At 43.2% G+C, this 13,756-nt stretch overlaps 1 protein-coding gene across 1 annotated transcript in view; it reads right to left on the reverse strand.

Annotated features, from left to right (window-relative positions):
* Positions 1-1,266: 1,266 nt before the first annotated feature.
* The window catches only part of LOC141106339 (membrane-spanning 4-domains subfamily A member 8-like), a 62,326-nt gene continuing 49,836 nt past the window's right edge, over positions 1,267-13,756 (reverse strand). Inside the window, exons 6-7 of the mRNA XM_073597033.1 lie at positions 5,091-5,210; positions 1,267-3,120 (exon numbers count right to left, since the gene is read on the reverse strand). Of these exons, the coding sequence (XP_073453134.1) occupies positions 2,998-3,120; positions 5,091-5,210 (243 nt within the window). The 3' untranslated portion in view covers positions 1,267-2,997. The remainder of the gene's footprint in view (positions 3,121-5,090; positions 5,211-13,756) is intronic.

Genomic DNA, 13,756 nt, shown 5'->3' on the forward strand with positions numbered 1-13,756 from the left:
CCCTCACCTTGTGACTGCAGTTGAGAAGAAGGAGCACACTGATGAGCTTACCACTCACTTTGCTTTTGTCTCCTATCAGTATGCCCCTTGCTATGCAACATACCTGACTGGCTACTTGTGCCGCTAATTCCTCTCTCTGTCTGAGCTCTCTCTGTCTGAGCTTTGAGCACAGTAGGTTACAAGGGTCTGATACCAAGTCAATTTCAGGTACATACACTACTTGCATTAAAAAAAATACACATTTCACAATGTATTAATGATTGCAGAGCTGCATTAATTTGAGACTTTTATATATGCCGGGCGTTCAGAGTTAAAGTGATTGTAAACGATCACCTTGTAAAACAACCCATTCAGTTTAAAAGAGTACTGAAAGGCAAAGCATTTTTGTATAGATATAAAAAAAACATTATAAATACCTTTTTTCCCTTTTTATAAGTGATCTCATATCCTCTGTTCTCAGGTGCATAAGAACTGGGGGGGGGGGGGAGCAGCAGCATACTGAGCTTAAATACATTTATACACTGCGCTTTCCAAAGTCATACACTATACCAGTGTAAAGAGAAACATATAAAAAACCTCCAATAGTGAAAAAAAACGTCTTTCCTAACAGTGAAAAGGGATAACAGTGCAATAAATGAACACATATATTAAAAATAAATATAAATATTACACATATATTAAAAATAAAAGATGTGTAAATAAAAGCATAAACAATGATGATAATAGATATAAAGTGCTACTGTGCAAAGAGGTGCAATACCCACTTTTATGATCCTATATAGATTATCATTGACCCACTAATGCATAAAAAGTGCTCCTGTGCATGTGCATAGCATCCAGTACTATATAATATATCAATATTGCATTGCTGGGTTGTTCAAAGAAGTGCTCCTGTACAAGTGTATGGTATCCAAAAAGAGTCTATCCAGATGTAATAAAGTTCATGCGATTATAAAGTTCATGCGATTATAAAACTGTTAAGTGCAATAAAGTTAATGCGATTATAAAATCCAGAACATGCCGTGGTGTTCCTCACTCTGGTGCTCCCCTTTGGTATTTAATGCTCACCTCAGAGCGTGCGACCTTGCAACTAAGCGCAGTCAAAACACGCATATGAACCACCTCTGGGCTCTTGTAGTTACACCGGAATTCTGGACTCGTCAGTATGGTACCTCGGTGAGTGCATAAAATAAAGACCTGATAGTGTAATAGAGTTTTAAAGGTTTAATAAACAGAAAGCAAAAAAGGCCCCCAACTGGGGTAGTCACATAGATTAGGTGTGGAAGTGCACCGCTCTATATCAGGTAAAACAATGGTAAATACCGGATTGGTATCGAGATGGTATGTTTCCCCCTTAAGAAGATACGGAAACCCCTGTGTCGAGACGCGTAGGGGAAGGGGACAGGACGGCACGTTTGTACAGGTGATCTGACAGAGAGGAACAACATACCATCCCGATACCAGTTTTTGCTCACAGGACTCTTTATATTTTAGCATACTGAGCTTCCCAGTGAATGGCCGTGCAGCGGGGGCCTCTCAGGACAAGACTGATCATTGGAGGAGAGCACACTGAGTTCCCACCACAGCTAGAGAACTGACCACGGCGTGATCTCCTGCTTAGTGTGATCAGTTTTTATTAGGAACGCAGAGGGACTGGCAGGAACACCAGGGATTTCACACAAAGGAAGCAATGCAAAGAGAGCAAGATACTTTCCATACACGTACATAATACAGCAGGCACCTATCAGGAATATGAAATGTTGGAGTAACAAACGCTTAGAGTAAGGTTTTCTGAAACCAGCAGGAGAATTTCCACATTTTAGCCAGTCTTAAGCATCCTACACACGATCTGACTTTCCGACAACAAAACCGTGGAATTTTGTCCAAAAGGTGTTGGCTCAAACTTGTCTTGCATACACACGGTCAAACAAATTTTGGTCAACAATTACGAATGTAGTGACGTACTAGACCTACTACATAGTTTTTCAGCTCTTTATCTTTCCAGTTCGCGCTTTTCATTTTGTGCTTTTCAGTTCGTTTCTGAACGGTCGTTCGTCAACCAGACATGTTGCAGAATCGGAGGAGATAACGTGTTATTTATTATTGGCCTTGGAGTTATTGCTTTGAAATTTTTTTTTTTTAATGATTTGATTTGGTATATTTTCTATATTTTTGGATGCATAGAATGCACTTTTTGGTTAAGTTCTATTGGCAGATAGCATGTCTAATTTTATTTGTTTTCTTTTTTTAATGCACAATAAAAAAATTGTGTAGAATAATACTTGGCTATGTGTTTTACTTCAAATGACAGTTTGGCAGTAGGCAGTTACATTTTAAAAATACAAAATAATGTAAATGTAAAATTGACAAGGGACACCAACATTGGATCTTTGATCTTATAAACTACGGGATAATGGTGTTGTGGTAACTTGCACAAATAAAAAAAAAAACATAATAATAATTTTCTTGATATCACTAGAAAAAAAAAGCCTTTGAAAATTAGTTTGCAATAACTCAATCAGTATCACCATTAAAGCAGCTTCATTATTATCCCATTAAAGAAGAAGAGAATTGTGTGCTGCATTTGGAGATTTCATGATTTGCCACGTCATGAATGTTAACTCTCCATTACGAACGCTAGTTTACAAGACTGACTGCTTCTGCTTCCGTGCATGCGTGTTTGTACCTTGTTCAACGGACTTGTGTACACACGATCGGAAAGTCCGACAACAAACATTTGTTGGCAGAAAATTTTAGAACATGCTAGCCAACATTTGTTGGTGGAAAGTCCGACAACAAATGTCCGATGGAGCATACACACGGTCGGACTTACCGCCAACAAGCTCACGTCCAACATTTCCCGTCGGAAAGTCTGATCGTGTGTACGCAGCATTAGTCTAATTCCAAAAAATATCCCAATCATTAATCTATTTTCACGTGTAATTTACTATTAGTAGTTAGTCTTCCTTCTTAGAGCTGTCATAAACAGGACTCCCATCATATTTTGACATCTGATGTCTTGCTTTTGGGGGTCAGAGGAATGTAATTTGGGTTTTCATTGTCTGTTTGTGACATTTCACAGGATATAAAATACTTATATTCACTGTTCACAGCAAATACCTGCAAAACAAGAGATAACAAGATGGTATAGCTATAAGTGTTGTCTGATCACTATGCGAAAAGCACTAGATTAAACAGAAAGTATTAAGTATATGCAGAACCCCTACATAAAACAATGTAGCTACCACAGACCAATTTTATTGTACCTCTATATTTGACCACAGTCTTCAGGGTCATATAGTCTAAGGCTCCATTCACCCTTGTGTGACTTGTCATGCAACTTTGGAGATCAATGTTGCATGACAAATCGTTCCCCATGTTTTCCAATGATAACCATTCATATATGAACGACTTAAAGTTTCAGCAACTTCAAAGTAGTTCATACACTACTTTGGTCTGACTTTCATGGAACTTGAGTGCCATAGACTTCAATGTTAACCCTCAAAATTTGCATGAAAGTTGTATCTGAGCGTTATACAATGCAGCTTGTGTGCAACAATTGTCCATTATCACTGGTCAAAGTCAAAGTCATATGCAAGTTTCACCCATCCAAATTTGCACTCCAAAGTCGGTGCAACTTTGGAGGCGTGGAAGTGTGAATTGAGCCTTACACACTCCACGTGATGGAAACCTGTACGGAACACATATTTTGCTCTTTGGAAATAGCTTGATAAAAACTAAGATGATCCATTCATATAAATCTGTATCGGTAGCATACATGGTAAGATGAACAGTACTGATCGCGGATACGTAACGTGTCACTTCTAGGGCACGTTTATTCAAATACTGACTTTCAGAAAGTTTAACCACTTCAATACCCGCCCATAGTCATATGACGTCCGCAGATGGGATCTCCCATCCTGGGCGGGCTTTATATGACGTCCTCAGCTTCCTGTCGGCGTAGGGGCTGCTTCACCGAGGAGTCGATGCACGTGCCCGGCGGGGGCGCGATGTCCGCCGGGCACCCGCGATCACTTGTGGCAGAGCAGGAATGTGGATCTGTATGTGTCAACACACAGATCCATGTCCTGTCAGGGGAGAGGAGACAGATTGTGGGTTCCTAGAATATAGGAACACCGATCGGTCTCCTCCCTCAGTCAGTCCCATCCCCCCAAAGTTAGAATCACTCCCTAGGTAACACATTTAACCCCTTGATCGCCCCCTAGTGTTAACTCCTTCTATGCCAGTGACATTTATACAGTAATCAAGGGCTATTTATAGCACTGATCGGTGTATAAATGTCAGTGGTCCCAAAATAGTGTCAAAGGTGTCCGATCTGTCCGCCGCAATGTCGCAGTCCTGATAAAAATCGCCGATCACCGCCATTACTAGTAAAGAAAAAATAATAATAAAAATTCCATAAATCAATGACCTATTTTGTAGGCGCTATAACTTTTGCGCAAACCAATCAATATATGCTTATTGCAGTTTTTGTTTTTTTTCTTTTACCAAAAATATGTAGAAGAATACATATTGGAAGAAAACCATCAGGCCTTCAGAAAAAAACTCAAGATCTACCTCTTCTAAGAAGCTAGAAAACACAGGACAGATCTAGCGCCTTGAGTCTATTTAGTTCGCATTTGTAGCGCTATACAAATCATTAATTCATTCATTCATTCATTCATTCATTCATTGGCCTAAACTGAGGAATTTTTTTTTTTTTTTTTTAAATTTGGGATATCTATTATAGCAAAAAGTAAAAAATATTGTGTTTTTTTTTTTTCAAAATGGTTGCTCTTTTTTGTCTATAGCGCAAACAGAGGTGATCAAATTTCACCAAAAGAAAGCTCTACTTGTGTGAAAAAAATTATCAAAATTTCATTTGGGTACAGTGTAGCATGACCGCGCAATTGTCATTCAAAATGTTACAGCACTGAAAGCTGAAAATTGGCCTGGGCAGGAAGGGGGTCAAAGTGCCCGATATTGAAGTGGTTAAATAGAACATTCTGTGAGGTCCAGTGGCACTATCAGAAGCTTTGCTACTCTAACAAAAGCTCACTCCTGTGTTGTGCAATGAAGCATTGTATTACCTCTGGTGTGTAATCCTCCTTGGCACTCAATGCTCTTTTGCCGATAAACAGCAGGTAAATGGACATTCCGAGCTGCCCAAGACAAGCAATAAATAGGAATGCCAAAGCTATTCCGTGCAGCTGTTAAAAAAAATGTAGACAATGTTAATTGTATGCTGATAATATATCCTGATAAACACTACTTGTGCTATAGTAGTATTACCTATCCATACTATAGATAATTTAGTAAAAGTGGAGCACCTTCCCATAGTTCCCAACTTTGTTCCTGTCTACCTGGGTGTGCTGTATGTCTCAGCTTCTCCTGTTGCATTTTTCACAATATACAAAAAATAAAATGTAGCTATGATGGGGGGAACCCCTGATAAGGTTTGCAAAGGTGGGAACTCAGCACAGATATTTCAACAATAGAGGGGTCCCCAGGAGATAGAAAGATAAAATAAAAATGTATGTGCTTTTGTTCCCCTTGAAAGTGGAGTTACCCTTTAAAGCTTTAGGTAAGGTAAAAAAAAAACAAAAAAAAAAACAAGCTTTTCTTTGTTTTCTGTTAAAAAAACTTTGCAAATAAGTACGTTTTCTCCTTCACTGATGAGGCAGTACTGATTGGCACTGATGATGATGATGAGGCACTTATATGCAGCACTGATGGGCACTGGTAGGTGGCATTGATATGCAGCACTGATGAACACTCATAGGTGGCATTCATGTGTGCCCATCAGTGCCACCTATAGGTAGCACTTTTAGGTGGCACTGGTGTGCACTTATAGGCGGCACTGATAGATGGCAGATAGGCAGCACTGATCAGGAGGCACTGGCAGGCATCACTGATGGGCACAGAGTGCCATCCCTAATAGGCACTGACTGGCACTGAATGGTGGTCTCCAGTGGGCATTCCTGGTGGTCTCCAGTGGGCATCCTCGATGGGTCTGCACTAACGATCAATGTGCTGATTATCAGCGCAGACCCCCCCCCCGTCAGGAGAGCAGACACAGATGGCAAAGAAAAAACCTGACAGGGGTTATAACTCTCTCCAAAATGAAGAAGAAAGTTTTTCCTTTTGTTACACTTTAAACATTCAATCTGTATGAAGTTTGCTTTGGTATAGTATATCCCTTTTGGACACAAGCACTAAATGTTAAAGAGTACCAGGAGGTAAAAGCTATACTTGGCCATAGAAAAAAAATAAGCATCAGGTTTGCTTTAAACCCCTTCCCTTATTATGACAGTGCTGGTGCTTGGTGATTGCCAATCATCACCACATGGGGGCAGAGAGAATGTCAGCCCTGTAAACGCAAACCGCAAATTTGATTTGAATTTATGCAGGGCTGTTTTATGTAATCTTGGGGGTTAAATGGACTGGCAGATGAGTAAAAAGAAACTATGTGCTACTGGTATTTGATAAAAAAAAAAAGAAAGAGATCCTGTCTTTTTCTCTGCTCGGCCAATCAGTAATTCGTTACAGCCTTGTGGGGTCACCTACGTAAAGTGGTTGTAAACCCTTACATACACCCAGAGAAGTGACTGGCCTCAGGTGATACACAGAGATGAAACTAATCCTCCTACAAAAGTTGTATCTGTCTGCCTGCCGTATTCTCTTCTCTACATTCAAAGTCCAGAATTTATAGGCTTGTCTAAAAGTTCAGAAAAAGGGGGTGGAGAGCTGTAGTTACACACTGCAGAGCTCAGTGAGGAGAGCTCTGACAGCTGATTGGAGGGAAGAGACACACCCCCTACACACAGCTCACAGGAACAGAGCTGAGTCTGTCAATCAGCTGGAGCTCCCTCCTCTGTCACTTTTTTCCTCTTGGTGTCAGACTTGTCAGAAATGATTCATGTAGATAGCAGAGGACAGAGGCAGCAGACAGAAATGACACTTAGTGCTCTTAATTGAGGCAAGTACACACTTTAGAAGGATATGTTTTGTTCATATTTTATGTCTGAGGTTTAAAACCACTTTAACCTAAAATAATAACTTGACATTTGCTAAAGAAAAAGGGAAGAACTGTAAAACATTTAATTAAACATGCCTATTATTTGATAAATTGTCAACTGTATTCCAAAGTAATCCCATAGAATTCCCAGCATTCCTTGTTGCCCTGCTCACACACCTGAAATAAATGTTCTGGCTCTTGCCCCCTTGCTTTGCTATGGACATCATTCTCCTTCTATATGTTGGCCTGTGCTAGGACATGGCACTATATTTTAGGTTGCTCGGCTCTAAACCAATAGTTTTTGAAGCGCAGTTATTTAAAATAATTTGCCTGCCTTAGAATTAAAAAGTTGTTTCTCCTTTTGAACTGAAGAGGGTGTGGGTAATTGGGGTATGTCTTCTGTTTAAGGAAAAGGGCAAAGTAGGCTTTTTTTTAAGGCAGGTTATTTTCCTCTTCTTTGGAACGCCCAAACCCCACACCAGGAAAGCTATTGTTTCTGTGACGAGCACGGATGATGACAAATAAGCGTGAACCAGCTGCACACTCCACTCACTCGAAAAAATGGCTTCTAAACCAAATCTGTGCCATAATCTTTAAATTTGCAAATACACTATTGGAGTTTAGATAAATGGCTTGCATGACTATGTAGCGCACCCCCTTAAGGGCCGCAAGTAACTGGGATTCCCCACCCTGCACAGCTAGGCACACCGAATTTCCACAGGCACAATTGAGTCAGAGAGGGATTTAACTTGGATAGGGATTGGAGATCATGGGATACCCACTTGACTTAAAAACAACTTTAGGGACAACTCTTCCTATATACAGTCTCTATATACACTCCACTGCTTCCTCCAGCACTCACGTGCTTGCAGAACTCCGCTGGCACACTATTAGTGAATCTGACAAGGCACTTAGTCAGATCAGAGCAAAAGCATGTTATAGGTAGGAACCCAATTCCCCTTAGATGTGTAGCAAAATTAGTGTCCAGCATTATTCACACCTCCTGTGACTACTGATCCCAGCACCACGTCTTCAGGCACTTCCGACCTCCCTGGCTGCAGCTGCCCCTTTCACTAACCTTCCTGGCTAACTTATCTACAGTCCTCCAGACTGACACTCTCTCCACAGTCCTGCCAAACTGAACACTCACCAGCCCACCTGGCTGAATTCCAGGCTCAGGTGCTTTAAAGTAAAAACATAAACATGAAAAATTCCTTCCAATATAGTGCCTGGGGGGGGTCCCCTTAGTCTACCCATAAAGTGGCAGATCTGTATCATGTCTAGAATTTGCTGCAGCAATAATTGCATTTATAAAGCCAAAAAAAATTACATTTTCCCTGCAAACTGCCTTTATTTTGCTCAGCAAGAGCTGGGGAACCTGTGTGTATGATGAGGCCACAATGTAGTGCACTGGGAACAAGATTAGAGATTTTTTGGATACATTCTGGTGTCACTTTGACTTTGGATAGAAGTAACAGGTGCGTAAAAATTGGTCTTTGGGTGTCGGTGGCGCCTTCCCACTGTAACCCTATAGAGGTGCTTTTGATGAAGGCAAAAAAAAATTGCAATGATATGCACCTGTCAAACAGGTGCTGAAAAAATGGTCTATGGGTGTCGGTGGCGCCTTCCCATCGAAACCCTATAGAGGTACTCTTGATGAAAGCAAGAATTGGCCCTGCTGTAAAAACTTGCAATGATATGCACCTGTCAAACAGGTGCAGAAAATTGGTCTTTGGGTGTCGGTGGCGCCTTCCCTCCGTAACCCTTTAGAGGCACTCTTGATGAAAGCAAGAATTAGCCTTGCTGTAAAAAATTGCAATGATATGCATCTGTCAAACAGGTGCATAAAAATTACTCTTTGGGTGTCAGGGGCACCTTCCCACAGTAACCCTATAGGGGTGCTCTTGATGAAGGCAAAAAAATTGCAATGATATTCCCCTGTGAAACAGGTGCTGAAAAATTGGTCTTTGGGTGTTAATTGTGCCAATGAAACCTATACCAAAAACATTCTTCCAGATGAAATGATTGAACACCCTCAAATCTAGGCAGCCTCAAAGTCCTGCAGAGATTCCACATCCCAAAAAGACTTAATCAGTGATATCGGCATCAGGGGCATCATAGCTGGTAATCCAGGACTGGGTAATTTTTATAAAAATCAAACGGTCCATGGAGTCTATGGACAGACGCGCTCAATGATCAGTAACAAAACTTCTTGCAGCACTGAATGCCCGTTCTGAAAGCACGCTGGATGCAGGGCAGCCCAACAACTCAATAGCATACTGGGCAAGTTCTGGCCAGTGGTCTATTCTCATGACCCAGTAAGTCAGTGGATCGTCAGCTGGGAAGCTCTCCATCTCTGTTTTGGCCCCAAGGTAATCGTCCACCATGTGACTCAAAACAGCGTTTTCCACAACCCTGTAACCTACTGGAGTCAGGAAAAAATGTTCAACAAAATCCTTAACGTGTCCTCAAGAAATGTTATCTTCTGCACTCTCTGTGGGGACGGGATGAGTTCTGAGACCTTCCCCATATAACGTTGGCCAAAGAGGGTTGCCAACCAGTAATCATCCTTCTCCTTTATGCCACATATTCTTGGGTCGTTTTGCAGGGTTTGAATAATGAGGTTGCCCATGCACCTCAAATTTGCAGAGGCTTGAGAAGCAGACTCCTCGGGTCACTCAGGATGATAGCATCTGGAACTTCCTCCTTGCAGCCACGTACTAATCCCAAGGGTCCTGGGGTTGGAAAGCCATTACTTACAGATTGATGCATGTCTTCCTCTTCTTCGAAGCCTATGAAAGTGCCAGAATCCCTCTCCTCATCCTCCTCCCCTCTCTCCTCCTGTATTTTCTATGACATAAGAATGATGGTGTCTGAATAAAGTGGGCTTTGAGAGGAAAGGAAGTCCTCCTCTTCCTCCTGCTGCTCTGCCTCTAGTGCCCTGTCTATAATACCATGCAGAGTCTGCTCCAGCAGGAACACAACAGGCATTGTGTCACTGATGCATGCACTATCACAGCTCACCATCCTTGTGGCCTCCTCAAATGGTGACAATGCATCCTTAATGATCAGCCATTGGTGTGGGGAAAAAAAGCCGAAGCGGCCTGAGCCTGTCGTCGTGCTGTATTCGCATAGGTACTCGTTGACGACCCTCTGCTGCATGTATAGCCGCTGCAGCATTGATAAAGTTGAGTTCCACCTGGTGGGCATGTCACAAATCAGGCAGTTTACGGGCAGATGAATTTCCCGCTGAATTTCAGCCGAGCACTGGCTGTGTATGACTGCCTGAAATGGCTACAGACTCTTCTGGCCAGCTTTAGTACATCTTGCAATCCTGGGTATGTATTTAAGAAATGCTGCACCACCAAGCTGAGGACATGTGCCAGGCATGGCACATGTGTCAACTTTCCCTGTCTAAGGGCAGACAGGAGGTTTGAGCCACTATCGCACACCACCATTCCTGGCTCCAGCTGGCATGGTGTGTACCACCTCTGGGCCTGTCCCTGCAGAGCTGCAAGAATCTCTGTTCCGGTGTCGTTCCTGTCCCCTAAACACACCAGCTGCAGCACTGCATGGCACCTTTTTAGCCTGACTCATGGACAAGCCATTTGAACGCTTAGGGGTACCTAATGTTCATAGGACAATTCTGTAGAGGAGGGCATGGAGGTGGTGGAGGCAGAGGTGGCGGGGCTAGAGCTCACAGGTCTGGCATTATCACCACCAGCTGTATGGAGACTTGGGGGCACAACAAGCTGCAGCACCAAGCCCTGTCCTGCATCCTTTCGAGTTGCAAGCAGCGTTACCCAGTGTGCTGTGAACGAAATATATCGTCCCTGCCCATGCAGGGACCATGCTGGACCACGTGTCAGCAGTAAGGTGGATTTTACGGCTGACTGCCTTGCCCAACGATGCCAGAACATTCCTTTCCACATGATAGTAGAGAGATGGAACGGCCTTATGTGAAAAGTAGTAGCGACTGGGAACCTGCCATTGTGGTACAGCAGATTGTGCAAATTCACGGAAAGGGCAGAATCCACCAGGCTGAAAGGCAGAAGTTGGAGAGCCAACAGCTTTGACAATCTTGCATTTTGACGCCGGGCATGTGGGTGGCAGGGACTGTATTTTTTTTTCCGCTGCAGCAGATGGGGCAGAGATATTTGCCGGCTACAGTCTACAGCTGGTGGTGTGTTACTGGCAGATTTGCTGCTAGGACCTGGGACACCCTGTGCTATACCATCATCCCTGTCAGTGGAGGCTGCTGAGAGGTAATGACTTGATGTAGCAGGGGCAGACTGAAGTGGGTAAGGAGGAGGAGAGACAGATTTGTGCCCCTTTTGTGTGGCTTTTAGGTGCTCTTGCCAACGGGCTGAGTGGTTGGACGTTAAATGCCTTGTTATGCATGTGGTACCCAAATGGCTGGTGTTTTGCCACAATTGATGTGCCTGAGACACAGTTTGCAGATAGCAACAGTGCGATCTGCTGCAGATGAGCTGAAAAAGGCCCAGACAGCTAAGCTTTGGGGAGTGGGCCGGGAGATAACAGCTGCAGAATGTGATGGAATAGGGTGGCTGCTCTCTAATCTTTCTTGATGTCGGCCTCCTTGGGGTTGTTCCGCCTTACCTTCAGTTTCCTCCTCTGCTCTATCTGGCACCCTAGTTGCATCAGTGACCTCATCATCATCTCCTCCATCAACATCATTACCACTGGAGACAAATCGACAATACACTGTGGCTGGGGGAACATGAATGCCAATTTATCTACCAGTGTTCTCCCCTCTCTCTAGGCTCATGTTCCTGTCATCCTCAACCTCAGAACCAACATCTGAACCAAGTAATGGCTGGGCATCATCAAGGAGCAAGTGGCTGACACTGTGGTCAAATAACTTAGCTGACTCCTCCATGGCTGATGTTGGGGCTATGGCAGGAATAGATGTGGACAAGGAGGCAGGATTATCCACTCTGGCAACTGCAGGGGACTGCACACTTGTCTCTGTGGCTGGATAGCACGGGCAAACTCACTAAACAGAGGAAATGATGCCCTGTCTGAGGACTGACCACCTTTGCCTGTGGACACATTTGTTCCAGCCCCCCTTGCAGTGCAAAGGGAACATCTGCCTCTCCTTGTTGTCCTCCCAGACATTATTGGGAGGGAGGGGGCGGTGCTTATAAGTAAATGTAAAGAAGTGGAAATCTGTACATAGATGCACTTTAATCAATGTAAAGTGGTGTTTGGTGCACTTTAATTTGAGTACTCACACTACACAGACACACTCCGCGGATACACTATAATATACTGCAATATAATGCGCCAAACGTACAGTGACGCACGGAACTATATGGCGTTAAACTGGCAGTAACACACACAGAACTATATGGCGTTAAACTGGCAGTAATGCACACAGAAATAAATGGCATTAAACTGGCAGTAACGCGCACAGAATTATATGGCGTTAAACTGGCAGTAACGCACAGAGAACTATATGGCGTTAAACTGGCAGTAACGCACAAAGAAGTAAATGGCGTTAAACTGGCAGTAATGCACACAGAAGTAAATGGCATTAAACTGGCAGTAATGCACGCAGAACTATATGGCGTTAAACTGGCAGCAACGCACACAAGTAAATGGCGTTAAACTGGCAGTAATGAAATCAAATAGACGGTGTTCAGCCGTCACTACACTGGCGCTATATGAACTGTCCCTACTCTAGCTATACACTAATGTAAAGATTACTGACACGGTCTCACTACACTACACTGAGACTATCTGAGCTGTCCCTACTCTAGCTGCACACTATGCAAAGCTGAATGATGGTCCTCCTCACTACACTCACACTATTCCTAGACTGGCACTAAACTAATATTCTACACTGACAATTGAAACAAAATAGCACAGTATAGCACACTAACTAATAGCACTGAACAGAGCCCTGTTCTATCTTTCTCCATGCCGATATCACACTGAAAATGGCTGCCATTGAAAGAATACTTTTATACTGTGGGGCGGGAATGAGCCATGATTGGATAAAGTGTTTAATCATGACTGACAGTGCTCTGTGCCCTGATTGGCTTAAGCTTTCACTGCTTCAGCCAATCAGGGCTTGCAATGCACTGTTCAGCGCCACAATGCATTGTGGTCGGTTCCGGGGGCTGAACAAACTGTCAAAAAACCCGTTTGTTCGGCTGTTCGCCGAAAGTCCGAACAACGAAAGTTCGGCCGAAACTTATGCTTGAGCCGAACCGTTCACACATCTCTAGATGTGACATCTGATTTTTTGGGGGAATGTCTCTGTCCTGCACAGTACATGGGTCGAGGACTGTGTTCCTCCAGAGAGCTTCAGTGCCTTGGGAAATATAGGCTAAGTTCACACTGGCATACACTGTGTTTGCGTGGTGGTAAAAACGCCCCCTGACATGCCTATAATGATACAATGGAAAGCACACAGTGCTGTTCACATTATCAAAACATGAAGCATTAGCGTCATTTCGCTTTACAATTGAACCCTCATGTAGATTCAGGAGGCATATGAAGCCTTTCAGCGCCTCCAATTCAAGTCTATGGTAACACTTCGCAAACGCACTGGCAGGCATTTGCGGCAAGTTTGCGGGGCGTTAAAAATAGTTTATTTCCTGTAATGTCACTTCCCATTTAAAAATAGATATTTGTGGAGCAGTTAACGTTCTTTAACGCTCATAAAAGACTTCAAAATTGCACATAGGGCGCTTGGGGAGCATTTTCAAC

This window comes from Aquarana catesbeiana, linkage group LG08, assembly GCF_042186555.1.
Source record: "Aquarana catesbeiana isolate 2022-GZ linkage group LG08, ASM4218655v1, whole genome shotgun sequence".
NCBI classification, from domain to species: Eukaryota; Metazoa; Chordata; class Amphibia; order Anura; family Ranidae; genus Aquarana; species Aquarana catesbeiana.